Source organism: Rhinolophus hipposideros (assembly GCF_964194185.1).
Source record: "Rhinolophus hipposideros genome assembly, chromosome: 9".
NCBI classification, from domain to species: domain Eukaryota; kingdom Metazoa; phylum Chordata; class Mammalia; order Chiroptera; family Rhinolophidae; genus Rhinolophus; species Rhinolophus hipposideros.
Window position 1 is genome coordinate 10,699,680 of NC_138055.1, and position 17,038 is coordinate 10,716,717.

Genomic DNA, 17,038 nt, shown 5'->3' on the forward strand with positions numbered 1-17,038 from the left:
TCCGAATCCCCTTGGGGTGTTTCCTCTATTCGACCTTGAGTTCCTTGAGAGGACGGACCATGGATTATTAATCTTTTAATAATTTGGAAAACGATCCCTGGTCGGTGCCATGTGTATACTCCTACAGATGGAAACAGACCCCACCCTGGCTGGCTGGGGAGGTGGATGGGTAAGCAAAGGAACCCAGTGGAAGAGGCCCTGAGCGAGAGATAGATGCTTTTCTCCTTGCCTCCACTAGATGGCAGCAGGGCCTACCGATTGTCAGCCTTCCAACTGTCTGCTTTCACCTCCAGGAAGCCAAGACCCTGAATGATTCAGTTCAATAAAATGAACATTCAAAGAGCTTACTGACCCGACTCTTTGTTAGGTGCTGTCAGACAGGTGAGAGGAGGGAGAGGAAGGATCCAAAAGTTAGACCAGTTCCTAGCTGTGAAGCACAAATTCTGAAACTAAACTTGTCTGGGTTTGAATTTTGTGCTCAGTATTTCCTAGCTGTGTGACCTTGGGTGAGTTACTTAACCTCTCTGTGCCTCGGTCTCCTCCTGTGTAAAATGAGGCTTATAAAAATGTCGATTGAAAATGGCTGCTGAGTAGGGCAGTGCCCCCTGAGTGCTGTAAGTAGAGTGAGTGTCTGGCTTTTATATTCCTGTCTCTTAGGAAGATCAGAAGGTAGCAATGGGGAGCTATACCCCAAAGTAGAGAGACGTAAAAGGGTTGCACTCATGTAGGAGCACAGAGAGGGAAGAGGGCACACCTTCTGGGAAGAGGGTGGAGTGGAGGGGGAGATTTCTGGAGGGGGAGCTATTTCTGTGAGATGGGCAAGGAAGGCAGGGGGGAACACATTGAGGAGGATGGGTTGTGAAGGTGGGGCTGGAAGAAAGAGGGGAGGAAAAAGGAGCAGAAGAGCAGAAGGCAGGCTGTGTCCCCAGGCTACACATGTTGACTGGGATATTGGGATCCTTGTGTGTCCCTGCCAGCCTTCCTCCAATAAGCCCCTCTGGGCCTCCAGGGAGAGGAGGAGCCTTGCTGTAGAACTGTATTTTTAGTTCCCTGTGCCTCTCCCCAGCTGCTATAAGACACCTCTCCCCGCCCCCAGCCCTGCTGCGTGGCTGGAGGCTCCACAAGGACAACTGGGGAGAAGGGGAAAAGTGGTCAGTATGGTGGCTGCTAGGGGGCTGGTGGGAGTGGGTGGTGGGCCTGAGTGGGGCCTGGGGCAAGCTTGGGGTCCCGCCACCCTGTCAAGGTCCTTGGGAGAGTCCTACAGGCTCCACGCCCAGCCCTGCTCTGAGTCTGGCCTGGCCTGGTCCAGGAGGGCAGACTCTGCCAGGAAGGAGCAAGTTGAGCTGGGGGCAGGAGGGAGGCACTGCCCAGGCTGGCCTCCAAAGGGGTGGCTGCCAGGAGGAGGAGGAAGAGAGATGGTTAAGGTTGAGGGGATCCCTGGCTTTCAAGAGCCAAGATGCTCTCGTTCTTTTCAACTTTGGGCCCCCTCAATGGCATGTTAAAGCATGATCCCCCTGATTCACTGGGGGGAGTGGGCTGCCTGAGGGCTAGCAATTCCTAGATCAACTAGCCTGTACTTGAGCCCCTTGAAAGAGAGGGACCCAGTGCACCGCTAGCTGCCTGGGGACTCGAACCCGTGCAGTGGGTTCTGGAAGCCCCTAGCGAGGGAGGGCTGTGTGTGTGTGTGTGTGTGTGTGTGTGTGTGTCTGTGTGCGCCCGCGCGCGTGTGCGTGACAAGAGGTGAGGGTCGCCAGACGCTGAAGAGCACAGAACCAGTCTTTTTCCCCACACAGGCTCCTACCTTACCCTGCCAGGGGAGGGAACTCAGTTAAAAGTTCTGGGGATGTTTAGTCTGAACAAGAAAAGCCTAAGGTGAGCCTGCAGCTTCCCTCGTGTAAGAGACTCTGCTTGTCCTCTAATCCCCAAGGAGCCAGCAGAGCAAGGAAAAGCAAGTGAACATGACAGAAAGGCATATGTTGTTACAATGTAAAGAAGATCCTTTAAAGTTTTAGGGAGTGAGCTCACTGCGCCAAGGAGTACTCAAGCAGAGCCTGCATGATGAGCCACAGGAAGAATTCCTACACTTAGTGGGAACCTGGACAAGATACCCCTGAAGGCCTATGTTAGCTTCAAGATACTACGTATGGCCTGTAGTTCTAGACTTCTCCATTTCTCCATTTCCATGATTCTGATATTTAGAGCCCCAGTCCCCAGAGTGGTGAAAATTGAAGACCTTGGCACTCTAGAATTCTGATTCTGGGATCTCAACACTCCAGAATTTGAAGACTTGAAGGTGATTCCACAAATCTCAGATTTTCGCATTCAAAGGAATCTTGATATGAAAGGGAGAAAGAGGACTCGCCAGGTCTGCTTTGGTGGGATTCAGTTTTGTCCCCTTGGGTGTCAAACTAACCCCCCTCTGTGTCTGCGTGCATGTGAGTGTGTTACGGGAGTGCACAAGGCTACACAGAGGCAGCTTGGCTTTCCTAGTTCATGCATCTCCAGCTTCCTTGCCCCAGGCCTTTGAAGGCTCTCACAGGGATAATTATAGCCCCCAAACAGAACTGGCGGCTCCAGGTAGCCATAGCAACTGTTAGGTAATTCCTGTTCTGTTGTAGAGATGTGTTAGTACAAACAGATGTCGGTTCCTTCCTATTAGCTTAAAAGGTAAAACTTAAAAGGTTCATCAACTTCACAGCCACAGGTTTCCATGAGCGTGCCAGTTAATGTGGGTGCCTGCCAAGGGGTTACAGCTTCATATTAAACACTTCAGCATCAGTAACGAGTTGATGAGATTTTAAATATTCAGGCTATCCTCCCCAGACAACTCAGAGGGCTGGACATGGGAGAAGAGCCGTAGATTCGGGTTTGGGTTCCAGCTTTGCTGCTTTCCAATCTCCAAAACCGTTGTTTCCTTACTGCCGGGTGGGATAATAATCAGCCCTGCCCTGCCCTGCCCTGCCCTGCCCTGCCCTGCCCTGCCCTGCCCTGCCACACAGCTGGGCTCACCCTCCAGCAAGTGTCCGGGGCGGAAGCTGCTGAGGGTCTGAGCAAACCCTCTCAGAGTTGCTGTGCCTTTTGGTGCTGGGCCTGGCACAGAGTGGACCCTCAGTTCCAGGCTGTTAACGAATAAAGGAAGGAAGGAAGGAAGGAAGGAAGGAAGGAAAGAAGGAAGGAAGGAAGGAAGGAAGGAAGGAAGGAAGGAAGGAAGGCAGGCCCCCGGGAAAATCCCTATGACATTTTTAGCTACTCATTTTGCTACGGCGTCTCCCACTGTTGAAGTGGATGGGTTTGGCGACCTGAATTAAGACTCATCTGTGACTTCTGGAGCACTTTGTCAGGGACGGGAGCCTGACCTTTTTGGTCAAGGAGCCAGCTGAGTCAAATAAATAGAGTTCTTTGAAAGGATACACAAGGGGTCACATAGCAAGTGGCCACTCATGGTAATCCTCAAATGGTAATTGGGCTTTACATCAGAAGGGACGGCATTCTAGACCCAGGGTTGTCCTGAGAGGCTCTGGGTTTGGGGGTTCTTACTCAGTGCTGCTCATGACACTGACTCTCTTGGACTCTGCATTTCCTACCCCCTAGTCAATTCTTCTCAAACATTCTTTGTCACATTTTGAAGACGGGATCTGACTGGAGTTGCTAATAGACACTGGTTGTTGCACAGAGCCCTGCCCTTGGCTTGACTCAGGCTGGGTGCCAGCCCTGGTCCAATCAGCTGCGTCTGGCAGTACGTTAGCAGGAGATGGGGCAGGGCAGTTACTTTTAGAAAGAGCTATATGTATGGGGTAGCCATAACTGACATGTCTAATACAGACCCAGGACAGTCAGGACACTTACTTATTCTTTCTGAGTCTCATTGTCCACAGCTATCCAATGGGGTGACGCTCATGAGCTCACAGGACCATTCGATGAAGATTAGCTGTAATCCTGCCCAAAGGAGGCACTTTGTAAATTGTAACATCCCGTGTCGATGGAAGGAAGGGCCTGTGTATACCTGCGTCATAGGACTAGGTAAACTATACCGTAATGTTATTCCTCTTACTTATCTCTCCAAGGAAACTGGGAGTTTCTTGAACACAGAGATGTGTTTTATTTGGTTAGGTTGTCCTCAGCAGGTAGTACAGTTTCTGACACACAGTAGGTACTCTCTAACTTGTGTGTTGGATGAATGAATGGACAGATGGTAGAAGGATGAATGGACAGGTGGGTGGGTGAGTGGATGGATGGATGGATGGATGGATGATGGATGGATGAGTAGGTGGAAGGATGGAGAGTGGGATCATGGATGGATGGATGGATGATGGATGGATGTAAAAGAAGGCCAATCATCTTCACTTGCCTTCCTTGCAAGGCCATCCATCTTTTCATTCAATAAACATTTATTCAATTCAGACCTGGTACAGGGTGCCATGTGAGGTCCAAGATACACACAAATGACTAAAACAGACTCCCTGCCGACATGAATATCAACATTAGGTATTCAGGGGAGTGGATTCAGGGGGCCCGACTTTCTGGGCTCAAATTCCAGCTCTTCCATAGATTACTTGTGCAACCATGGCAACTTTCCCTAACTTCCCCTCGATTAAATGGGGATAATGTCTGTATCTCACATAGGGCTGTTGGGAAAATTCAATGAGTTACCAAATGTCAAGGGCTTGGAATAGGGGCTGGCATCCAGCAAAGTCTCTGTGAGTTTTGGCTGCATTATACTAATTGTACTAATGGAGGAGCCGGAATGGAATCAAAGAAATATAGTGCAGTGAGATAAGCAATGCAACAGGACCATGTACAAGTAAATGGAAGGAGGAAGCAATTAATTGTGCCTTGAGGGGGTACACCAAGTAAAGCTATTCAGAGGGAAATATTTGAGCAAGGCCACAGAGCCAGGAGTTGTCTGGGTAGAGTGGGAAAAATTCAGACTCAAAGAGGTTATGGATGTGCCTGGGTTCACCCAGCTGTCGGCAGGAAATCATCTAAGCTCTTTCCCACCATTTCTGGCAGGTGAGGGGCTCTCTAACAGAGTGGGCAGAATGCAGGTAAGGAGACTGCTAAGGGCTAGGACTGCCCCAGGGCCAGCCCAGGGCACCTGCTGCCCAAGCTTAGAAACATGACAGTTCCTCTGGAGGGATGGCTGACGGCGGCAGGAGAATTGGGTTTCAGGCTGCTGGCAACGGCCTCTGTAGTGCCCTTTCTATTGGCCTTTTTGACTCCAAACCGTGGCCCAACCTCCTCCTCACTCTTTCCACACACACAACCACCCCCACCCACCTCCCTGTGGCCTGAGTTGTCCTGCCTCCCCACAATGGCACCTGCCCCAAAATAGCATCCATGTGAGGGCTAGAGAAAGGAAAAGATTAGACCCCTGCATGAAGGGCGGGGGGGGGAGGGGGGAGAGTGAGCAAGCTGTCAAGTGATCTGGTTCAAGCATCAGGGAAGGTATAAAACCGCTTTGGGACCAGGCAGCTCAAACCCCAGCTGTCAGGGTCAGGACGCCCAGTCAACCCACACTTGCTCTTTCTGTCTTCTTCAGACTACGCCATGGGGCTCAGCGACGGGGAATGGCAGTTGGTGCTGAAAGTCTGGGGGAAGGTGGAAGCTGACATCCCGACCCATGGACAAGAGGTCCTCATCAGGTAAAAGGAAGAGATTCCATTTCCCTATCACCTACTTCCCAAAGATCAAGGGTGTTTGCCTGCAAGGTGGAGCTTATCCCCCCACCGCCCCGGGGTTGACCAGTTGACTGTGTTAGGTGAGTTTGTTAATATCCTCACTTGGTTATCTTTTGCTTTTAAGTGTTAAGGATTAGAGTCGGGAAAAGAAAGGGGAGCCATCTCACACCTCTGTCAGCAGTTGGGAGAAGCTTGATGAACAAACCTGAATGCCTAGAGCCCACCAAGAGGAATTATAGACGGTCAGAGTTCACAAAGGCCCTGAGAGACATGACCCAGCTGCCTCACTTATTGGATGAGAACATAAAGGAACTGAGAGGGGAGGGACATCCCCAGAGGTATAAGTTCATTAAAATCTGTCCAGTGTCAAGGCTAAGACCTGACCTTCCAGATGAGGCAGGTAGCTCTACACCTGGCTTTGCCACTGAGCAGCCGTGTGACCTTTGGGCCTCAATTTCCTCCCCTATACAATGGGGGGAAATTCTAATATATACATCATAGAGTAGAAGTGAGAATTAAATAAGATGATGCATGTAAGGGGTTCGGCACAGTTTCTGGCATATAGTGAGTTCTAGAAAATATTAGTAATTGGTATCGATGAAGCCCAGCCTAGGGACCTTTAAAAGATCATAATTAGAAAACAGGTGACACAGGCCCATTAGTGACTTTTGATGTTGAGTATGTCTTGCATCTGAGAGCTCCAGATGGTGTGGTCTCCAAACACATTTTGCCTTCTATTGCAAGGGGTTCCAGAATAAACCAAAGAAAAGAAAGTTTTGTAACTAGAGGATGGTTTGCAGCTTGTAAGTAGAATCTTATTTTCTCATTGCCCTCCACCGCAAATGGTGATCCACTCTCTTCTCCGGCCGCTTCTCTCATGCTCGGGGCCAGGGAAGGTCAAATATAATGGGGTGTAAATCAGTATTGCTGCACCTGGGAGAAAAGGTCCGCAGGCTGCCACAGACCCAGTGAATGTCCTTTGCACTTGAACTTACAGGTGAATTTCTCCTTCCTTCTGAGCAGGTTTTCCTCTCCCACTCAAATGCCCTTTCCATCTCCCTTGGGCTTCACCTGCTTCCAGCTCCCATGTGGAGAACAGTCAGTCCTGGAAGCTGTGATGTCTGAAGTTGGAGCCTTTGGTGGTCCACACTAGAAATACTTCAGGAAGGACAGTCAAATTCTCTGTTGACTCTAACTGGCACCTCGGGGGTGTTTTCTTATGTGTTTCTCCTCCTGTCTCTGTCATTTGGCTGCTGGGTCCGCAACAGGTCCTGCTCTATTGGACAAAAGGTTCCCCCCAGGTTGACATCAACTACTCAGCCACCAATTTGCTGTGTGACCTTGGACAAGTCACTACTCCTCTCTATTTGCCTATTGGCTGAGTGAAGGGATGGTCTTCCTTGGTGTCTGGGGTCCTTCTTGCTCTCAGTGCCCCGACATTCTCCAGATCCATGATCCTCCCCTGCTTTTGGAGAGGAGGCAGGGCGGTCAGGGAAGGAGGCGGGTTTGTAGAACGGGAGTCTTTCCAAGGTGATCTGGGGGCTGCCAGCCCTAAAGCAGTGGTTGGATGTCTTGAAGGAGACTCGGGGTATTGTGTCATCAAAGAAACATTTCCTCATGTCCCAGGGTAGACCAGAGACTACTGCCAAGGGCCAGGTGCCAGGGACAAGACGTGATGCCTAAGGCTGCTGGCCCCTTCAGGCCTCAGAGAACCCTATGCCCTAGCACGTCTTAGATTGTAGGTCATGCAGAGACCATAACAACTGATTCTGCCTTCTCAGTGTTGGGGGTGTGGGGAGGAGCAGGGGAGAGGCTACTAACGCCCAGGGCTGCCAATGCCTGCGTGGGATCTGGCCTCTTGGTTCTGCTCCAGACGATGAACTTGGGCTTTCTTACTGACCTTGGAAAGGTCATTTTCCCCCTTGCTTCTGATTGTAAAAGAGGGCAGTGCGGTTCAGCTGAGTCTGTAAATAAAATGCTGAGGGCTTCGCTGCAAGCGCATGATCATAAAGCTCTAGAAAATAAAAGCTGGAAGGGCAGTTGGAGAATCTGGTTCCAGGAGTGAGGGCTCAGGAGGGCGGGGGCTGCTGAGTGGGCTCCAGGCCTCCGCCTTTCCTTCTCTTGCCCCAATTGTTCTGCTTCGTTTATTTTTACATTTGAACAAAGGATTTCAAGGCCATGAAAAATTTGAAAATCACTGCTGGTGGCCAGTACTTCTCATGGTACAGGGAGGAAACATGGTCCAAGAGTCTCAGCCAGCCAAAGGTAGCTACAGGCAGAATCGAAAATTCCGGATTCTAATGATTTTGCTGCTGATGGAGATGGTGTTGATGGAGGTGGTGCTGGTGGAGATGATGAGGATGATGACAGAGGTGATGATGATGAGGATGGAGGTGATAATGAGGATGATTATAATTGTGAGGATGATGATGGAAATGACAACCGTGGTAGAAATTCTTATGAGGAGGAGGAGGACGGCAAATATTTATGCAGTACACCCTGACTGCCAGGCCCTGCATCAAATACTTCACATGTATTAAGTCATTTAAGCCTCGTGACAACCCGATAGGGTAGATATTCTCATTATCACATTTAACAGAGAGTTCAAGTAACTGGCCCGAAGTCACACAGCTGGAATTCAAATCCAGGCAGCTTGGATCCAGCACATCTGCTCTTGCCCCCTGTGCTATATTGCTCCAGGATCTTGGTACATTAGTGATGAGTTCCCATACTCACTCTGGTTCTTTGGTTCTAGAGCAGAGAAGGATTTTTGCAGTTCTGAGAGTCCTCAGTCTTCTCTGTCGGTGTCCGATTGGTGTCAGTTCAGAGGACAGCTGGGAAATGGCCTCCTTTCTCTCTGACTTGCCTGTAGACCTGTGATAAAGTAGGCAAGTTGACAGTAGGATTGAAGATGAAACCACAAGGCAAGGGGGCATTTCCAAAACACTAGAGAAAATGCTTCCAACCATTTCTGCAGTGTGATGGGCTTTGCCAGCTCCTTTGGGGGGTTGCTACTGTTGAGAAAATCTGGGTATGGCCTTCTGTGGCTATGCTGGGGACACCCAGCTATAGAACTTGAGGCCTAGAGAGGAAGGCAGCTGCGTGATGCAGAATGATCTGGGGGGCACTTATTAGCCCAACTTTCCTACGTTGTTTAAAATAAATCTGGGGTTCCTCTGTGGCTGACTTATGCTTACAGTAGAGGGTGAGGTGGGAGTTAAGCCTTAGAATTTGGAGGCTGAGAAATCATCTAGACCAACCCTTTGGGTTTACAGATGGGTGAACCAAGACCCAGAGAGGTTGAGTGGCTTCTTTAATGTCACACAGCACATTGGAGACAGAGCTGGGGCCAGAACTCAGCTTCTGTGATTCTCAGTCCCATGTTTTTTTCTCCCAGACATCTGGGGACTCCCCAAATGTCTGAGATCCCTGGCTCCCTTGGGTCCCAGGTCCTTGGCACCATTCTGCCCAGATGGTCTCCGTCCAATTCCTTCCCAGAAGTCCCGACCTCAGGCCTTCCCCTGTGGGTGCTGGGTCTCACATCTGTCAGGCAGGAGTTCAAGGATCATTGTCACCAGATAATAATAGCCAGCAGCTCAGGGACCCTTGGGTGAAAGGTGCCAGAGATAAGCTGTCAGAGACACACAAGGCTTGGCCAGGGACTCAGGGTGAGGTGGTGACCCTGAGCCTGGCTATGGACAGCCCTGGGTGTTCTGGGGAAGCAGAGGGGATACACTCCTGGGCGAAGGGGGTTCCCTGTCCATACTATGTGGTGTATGCTTGTGTGTGTGTGTGTGTGTGCGCGTGTGTGTCTGAGTGTGCGTGCATATGAGTGCAGCAGTGAGTTGCAAGATACTTACACAAATTGGAGTGTGAACACAGTCAGGTTTAAGGGTGTTGCAGAGCCAGGAAGCTGCAAAAGAGGAACGTTTTAAGGTACAGAAGCCATTAGAAAGCCATGAAGTGCAACCCAAGGGATATAGTGTGAGTTATGGAACTGTCCAATGCTGGGTTTAGGTCTGGGCTCTGTCACTCACCGGCGTTGTGAGCCAGGACTAGTCACCTACCGCTGTGGTCTTCTGTTGGCCCAAGAGTGAAATAGGGAAAATAACGCCCACCCAGGGGCCAGGTATGACTCCCTGTAACTAACACCTATCTTTTTACAGCGGGAAAGACTGAGGTCTAAGGCTGGAGATGGTCACTCAGGATTATGAGCAGCGTCCCTCTGCAGCCAGCTCACAGGGTCTGGGCAGGAGCAGAGACCTGGTCTTTGGCAGGTGGCTCCCCCCAGGGCCCCTCCCCACCTGTACTGTGAGGCGCCTGGGAGGTGCAGGAAGTCAGAGCCTGGGCACAAAGTAAGGAAGAGCTATCAGAGCCCGAGAGCTGCTCTGGAGTGGAATGGCTCTCATAGGTAGTAGTGAGGCTCCTGCAGCTGGAGGTATTCAAGCAGCCAAGGATGACCCCTAGGCAGGAAGCTGCACAGATGGTCCCCGGCATGGGCGACATGTTGAGTCACTCAGACCTGATTTCAGTCTGCACACCAGCCCTGTAGTATTGAGCTAGGACTGCATACCTCTGAGCCTCTCTGTTCCTTCATCTGTAATGTGTGGATAATATGACTCTTCGGGAGGTGCAGGTACAGAGCTTAGCATGGGGCCCAGCACATGGCGGGTATTCAACCAATCCAGGTGCGTTGGCCCCCATCTCTGCTCCAGCCTTGATGCTCCTTTCCAAACAGCTGAGGCAAAATTAGGGCGAGGCCAGCGTGTAATGCAGAGATGTCTTTCCTTCCTGCCTCTCTCAACAATGAAGAGATGATAAAAATATCAGTCGCAAGCATTTGTACATTTGCTGTGTTGTACTCCGCATGCGTGATCTAGTTAATCCTCACAGCACTTCCGTAGGTCGGGACTAGTTATCCCGGTTCCTTGAATGAGGACGCTGACACACGGACAGGTGAAGTGCATTGCTCAAGGTCACACAGCTGGGACGTGGGGGAGCCCGGACTTGAACAGGAGTCTGGCCACTTCCAGATCCCACCATGCATTCCTGCGTCTGACTCTGCCCTGTCTGTGCCCGCAGTCTCTTTAAGGGTCACCCTGAGACCCTGGAGAAGTTCGAGAAGTTCAAGAACCTGAAGTCCGAGGACGAGATGAAGGCCTCCGAGGACCTGAAGAAGCATGGCGCCACCGTGCTCACCGCCCTGGGCGGCATCCTCAAGAAGAAGGGGCAGCATGAGGCAGAGCTGAAGCCCCTGGCCCAGTCGCACGCCACCAAGCACAAGATCCCTGTCAAGTACCTGGAGGTGGGAGGCAGGGCCAGGGACGGGTGGGAGGATGGAAGGAGAGGCCCAGAAAGGATGAGATTTGGATTCAAGTCCCAGCTCAGCCTCTAATTTGGTGGATGACCTATGTCACTGCTCTTTGTGCCTGAATGTCCTCATCTGTAATGTGGGCTGTCACCCGCTTTGCCTTTCTCCTAGGGTCATTAAGATTAAATATATTTCTCCCCCAAATTAGTATGTTGTTACCAAGGAAGAAGGGGAGACTAGACATTGGATGCGCAACTTGGATTCTCTCCATGGGTAGGTACTATTATCACACCCATTCAACAGACGAGGAAACTGAGGCACAGAGAGCGTGAGTAGCTTGTCCATGGTCACAGAGGTAGCAAATGGCAGAGCCAGGATTCAGATGAGATCTCTATTCCTGAAGAACCCCAGCTCCTAACCACTGTGCCATTGGGAGACTGAGACATGCAGGACTCGTGTGGCAGGAGCTCAGCAGCTGGGGCTCAATTCTGGGGTAGGAGTGGCCAGCAGGCTGGCTCTATTGGTTCCAACGTCTTTACAGATGAAGAGACAGAGCTTTAGGTGTCCTCGGCATAAGCAATTAGCTAGAACTTCCTATGATGGGCTGAGAAGTTGTGTGGGCTGGGGAGAGCCTGAGCTTCAGATCCTGTCTTTATAACCAGTGGGAGGGGGAATGTGGAGACAGGGAGCCCTAGGCATCAGGGGTATAAAGGGCTGTATGGATAGGTACAACCCCTAGGGTTGGGAGCAGCAGGCAGGCTGGTGCAGCAATCATGAGAGGGATAATGGTGATAGCTACCAGTTAGGATGGTCCATGGTAAGCATTTGCCTGGATCACTGCGTGGAATTCTCGCAATTACTCCAGGAGATTAGAAATGCATTGTGTCTTCTTTTCCTCTCACATGAAAGAAGTTAAGAGGTAGGGAGTCAGTCCAGAGCTGGTGTGGGGAGTCCCATAGTCACCAGGATTGCAGGCTCTTTCTGTGCTACCATTCTTGGCACGGGGTGTCCATCTTGAAGTTGACTCATGGTCCAAGAAGGCTGCTACAGCTACAGCCTTCTGGTCCATATTCCTAACAGGAAGCAGGAGGAAGAGAGTAAGGCTCTCTTTTAAGGAGTTTAAGGTGTCTCAGAAATCTTATTCAACAATTTTGTTTACATCTTGTTGGCTAGAAGTTAGTTACAAAACCACACTTCTCTGTATGGGAAACTGGAAAATGTAGTCTATTGCCATTCTAAATACAATTAGTATTCTGTTACCAGGGAAGAAGGAGAAAATGGCCATTGGGTAGGCAATGAACAACCTCTGCCCTAGGAAGTTGCTTTTTTTAATCTCCATTTTACAGATTTGGAAACTGAGGCCTTAGAGAGGTTAAGCAGCTTGCCCAAGGTCACACAGCTAATAAGCCAGGAGGTACCATTTGTTCTATGATACTCTGGAACCCAAGCTCTCAATCCCTTGTGACCCAGTATCTCCCACCAACAGCCATTTACACGACCCTCTTCGGCCTCACCTCCCTGCACCCCCACCTGCCCCCACCCCACCTCAATCACATACGAACAGTCCTGCTTGCCCAGCCCACTCAGCATCACAGACATGAGAAGCCAGTCCTGACTTTAAGATCCTGCACATACCGCAGTCACTGCCCTCCCCATTTCTCTTGGCAAATCCCTATTCATCCTCCAAGGCCCAGCTTAGAAGCCACCTCCTCTGCATGAGGCAGTCAGCTGCTCCATCCGCCAGCCCTGTCCTCCCAGCAATGGTACTTGATCCTCATTCTGTCATGACACCTGCCCGGCTATGTTATAATTTATCTGTTTGCCCAGCTGTCAACTGGTGGGACGTGAGCTCTTCAAGGGCAGACCCTGGCTCTCTCCCATTGCTGAGCCCTAGTGGCAAGGGGTGGGCTCAGAATACAACTGGAATGACCGGTCCCCTCTCTGGGGACAAGGAAACAGGCTGAGTGAGAGAAAACGGTGAAGCGAAGGTAACACCACCAGCCAGGGGACTAGAACCCGGGTCTACACAAACAAATGTAATTGACTGCAAACAATTAAGACAGAGCCTCGTGTCTGCTCTTCCTCTCACCGAGAAACCTCCTTCTGTGCTCGTCATAAGAAACTCCTCCTTCTCATGTGGGAGTGAGGGGCCGCCGAGGGTGCTGGGTACTAAGGGCAACTGTCTTTTCTCATTCATCCAGCTGCGTCATTCCAGTTTTCTCGATACTGGTGGCTCTGCCATAGACTCAGGAAAGGCTGAGCTGGGGTGCCCAATAAGGTCGTTGAAGCCCCTGTTGTACAGGGGAAGTCACACGTGGGGCCTGGGGCTCGGGTCTCCCAAGTTCTCCAAGGACAGGACTTGCTCCACAGCACCTGTACCCCCCCTTTGTTTCATTGCCTTTATGACATTAAAGGTGAGCTTACGATATGTCCCCACATCGAGGCCCAAAGGTAGGTGTTTGTGGTTTCTGAGCCAAATGGTGTTGACTGGGTGTTGACACTCCCTCAGCACGCTGTCTCCCACCCCCGCTGCTTTCGGTCTCTTGCACCCCTGGGCACCCTGAGAAAATGGGACAGGCAGTGGCTCTGTCCCTGGTTCTGGCAGTCGGTTTTACACAATCCCCTGGGTGCAAAACTCCACCTCTGCTGTCCGCCTGCCAGGTGAACTCAGTCTGGCCACTTCCATCTGGGCCTGTAAACGACACCACTTGACCCACCGACCAGCGTTGTGGCCGGCACCAAATTTTGATTAACTGTCGACAAAGCGCAGTCGTCGCATTTTACATCCATGAGCTCTCCCAGACCTAAAGCAGCCCCTTGCTATAGACTTTCCTACCTCCATGTTCCTGGGAATGACCTTGTGGATGTGATGATAACCCACCGGGGATGGCAAGGCCAGTGTGAGACGTTACTATCCTGGGGGGTGAGCCGCAGGCCTGGTCCCTTTTCTCCTCCTCTCTCTCCTTCCCTTCACCAATATTTCTGAGCACCAATGCTGTGCTTGGCACAGAAATAGGACACTCTGCTCCTCCACAGACGACTTAGAGCAACGGTCACACTGAGCCATTAAATGCGAAAATTAAATACACACAGATGGAAATCGTTTATTTCTGGATTTCCTGACTGCAAAATCCTGGATAAAATCACTGAAATGTGAGCATTTCTACCACCACCCATATGGTGGCAGTGCCCAGAGCGCTTGCCTGGCTGCAGTGGGGCCCTTGTGCTCAGCACTAGCTGAGAAGGGTAGTGGGTGAGCTGGCCCACCTGGCTTCGGGACCTACACAGCTTAACCTTTCCTATCTGAACCAAGGTGGGCCTTGGTTTCCCCATCTGTTCCCCATCTGTCTCTGGGGTCAGAGGGATTAGAAGAGTTAATCTATGGAGACCACTCAGAAGTGCCTAGTGTATAGTCCGTGCTCAATAAATAGCCCGGGAAGAAAGATAAGATGGGATGCGGCTTGAGTCTCAATTGGCTCCTGGCTTGACCCAGCCCAGTGACCTGCACCCCTCTCGCCCCGCCCTGCAGTTCATCTCGGATGCCATCATCCAGGTTCTGCAGAGCAAGCACCCCGGGGACTTCGGTGCAGATGCTCAGGAAGCCATGAAGAAGGCCCTGGAGCTGTTCCGGAATGACATCGCTGCCAAGTACAAGGAGCTGGGCTTCCAGGGCTAAGCCACCCCCCCCCAGCCCCACCCACTGGGCTCCGGCCAGAGGAGGGCGGGGACTGAATCTCACGTAGCCATGAATGTAGAGTGTGCTTCTGAGTGTCTGCTTGTTTATGAGGTGGGTGGGAGAGGCAGAGGGGCTGGGGACTGGGACGTTCACAGTGGCTTCGCTCCCTGTGGAGGGTCGTCACCTTGCGAACAGGGAGACACATGGCCCTTAGCGCACTGTGGCCTGCAGAGTTTGGGTCGCCCTTAATTCTCCTCTCACCTAAATCCTTCCAACCTCCAAACTGACCCACACCTGCACCCTCACCTTTAACCCCAAATCCAAGCCATAAACTAAGCCCCAGCCGTGAGAATTCTCTGATCCATCACGCCACTCCTTGAGGGTAGCAGAATGTCCCTTTGCAACGAGAAGGAGGTCTGGGCAGGGTGGTACAGCCATAGCCAGCCCGAGGGAGGGATGGGTGTCTGGAAGAGAAATGTGCCTCCTTGGACAATGGAGTGACTCACCTGGTTTTAATAAAAGACTGCAACATCACAGTTTCTGTCTGGCGGGTTTCATCCCCTAGAGCAAGTGAGGGAGACTCCACAAGAGAAAGGTGGGAAAGCAGACAATGGAACTGAGTGTGCAGAGACTTGTGGGAGGAGGAGGGGGAGGACCGCCTTCCTTAGGCCACTACTCAGTGGCAGGGACAATGCTGGGCACAGGGAATGGAGGAGAGAGCCTTGTCTGGTGTGGGAAGTGGACAGGTCAACAGACCTTTGCCATAGGGAGTGATCGGTGCAGGAGCAGGGGCACAGAAGCCGGGGGAGATGGCCAAGTGGTCACCATGACCTAAGTAACATGCCAAGTAAGTAGCAGAGCTGGGTTCAAATGGTGGCCTAGAAGGCATTGGGGACTCCAGCTGGGGAGACAGCTAGGCGGCCAGCCAGTGATAGGTGCTGACCTTCTGGCCACAGAGAAAGGACAAACACAGGGGAATAGCTTACAAACACAGGCCAGGACACAAAATCTGTATCTACAAAGGCCAAGTGCACCCACGGAATGTGTAAGTATTCTGGCAAGGACCCAGAATAAAACTTTGGCATGTGACCGTGGCATCCAGGAAGCAGGCTCGAGCAGAGGCCATGGGCAGGGGCCGCTGGAAAGGGTCTGGTGGTCTGGGTCTGCCCAGGTGCTCAAGCCATAAGGACCTCAAATAACACTGAAGACTCAAGACTCAAAGCACCAACTCTGGGAAGCTCCAGGTACTTGGCCCCATAAATTTCCAGGGGCTCCTAGTCCCTGCCCTCGAGTGTCCATACCAGGGCTCAGCCCCTCTATAATGAGCCCAACCTCACTGCCCTAAACTTCAGACCACGCCAAAGTTCATGGCCGTTGAACAGGGCAGAGTTCATCTCCCGACTGTAGACATGTCTCAAATCCTAACAGGCTCATTTTTCAGGCCGTGCTGTCTGCAGAATCAGACAACAGCAATAATGGGTCCATCTCCTTCAACTGCTTCTGCACCAGGCTTTGGGAATTCTATGCTCTCTGAGAAGGTGGGAGAGAAGAGGATGGGAGTACAGACGAGGAGTACTTTTTGATCTTGGAACCTGGAAAAAAAATTCCATGCGTTTATAGTAATTCAGTGGAACGCCCAGGTCCTGAGCACTTCTGCATAGAGATACGTGTGCAGGATTTAAAATTGAGTAAGCAGGTCCCTGCCCTCAAGCCATTGACAATCTAGTCAGGCAGACCCATGTGCTCTGATAATGAAATCAGAGCAGAATAAGATTAGGGTTGCAGAGAAGTATCAGCCATTTGTCATTTATTCTCCACTCATTCAAGCAATATTTGTTGAGCACAGCAGGTAATAAAAGAAAAAAAAATCTCAGTTTACGCCATCAATGCACACAAAATACCACTCTTTTTTTCTCTAACTCAGCGGAATTTCTATGTAGAATCCTCATGGTGGCTGGGTGGCAGAGACTTAAATCTCAGCCTTCCTGAGGTTTCACCTCACTTCCGCATTTCCTTGGGGTGTGGGCTAATACCAAGGAGCTTCTGTCTGCCCAGTTGTGGCGAGTATGGATGGGCAGGTGGCAATCTGGCCGTTGCTGTCATCTGTCCCCGGTAGTGTCCTCACAGTTACTACACCACACCCGGTCTTCACTTATTGTCCTCATCAGGCACTCGAGAAAACTCTGGGGCTGCCCAAGGCTCCTTCAGCCTGCGGGCTCCACCTGGGACGTGAGGCACAGGTTGCAGCTGTGTTCAGACTCCACGGGCCTGTCTGAGCTTTCACCGCCCCCTGTAAGGCTCAGTAGGCCTTGTGCAGGGCTGCCCTGTAGGGGTGTATAGGTTGTGCCAGGCCAAGGGAGCTAGGAAGGGCCG

The 17,038-nt window shown here is 51.3% G+C and overlaps 1 protein-coding gene across 3 annotated transcripts; it reads left to right on the forward strand.

Moving 5' to 3' along the window:
- The first annotated feature begins 1,007 nt into the window (after positions 1 to 1,007).
- On the forward strand, positions 1,008 to 16,510 carry MB (myoglobin). 3 transcript variants are annotated; one of them, XM_081060709.1, is made up of 5 exons: positions 1,107 to 1,151; positions 3,876 to 4,020; positions 5,540 to 5,642; positions 10,761 to 10,983; positions 14,519 to 16,510. In XM_081060709.1, exons 2-5 carry the CDS (start codon positions 3,897 to 3,899, stop codon positions 14,663 to 14,665), a joined length of 597 nt encoding a protein of 198 aa, XP_080916835.1. In that variant the 5' UTR covers positions 1,107 to 1,151; positions 3,876 to 3,896; the 3' UTR covers positions 14,666 to 16,510. The 3 variants fall into 3 exon arrangements, with proteins under 3 accessions (XP_080916836.1, XP_080916835.1, XP_080916837.1); XM_081060710.1 differs by lacking the exon at positions 3,876 to 4,020 and having other exon boundaries at positions 1,008 to 1,151; XM_081060711.1 differs by lacking the exons at positions 1,107 to 1,151; positions 3,876 to 4,020 and adding an exon at positions 5,309 to 5,445.
- The last annotated feature ends 528 nt before the right edge of the window (positions 16,511 to 17,038 follow it).

Excerpts from the sequence above, each read along its gene's own strand:
- MB (XM_081060709.1), top strand. The coding sequence starts at position 3,897 with ATGAGCTCACAGGACCATTCGATGAAGATTAGCTGTAATCCTGCCCAA. Across the intron at positions 4,021-5,539 it reads TACCTGCGTCATAGGACTAG|ACTACGCCATGGGGCTCAGC; the intron begins GTAAACTATACC and ends TGTCTTCTTCAG. Across the intron at positions 5,643-10,760 it reads GGACAAGAGGTCCTCATCAG|TCTCTTTAAGGGTCACCCTG; the intron begins GTAAAAGGAAGA and ends CTGTGCCCGCAG.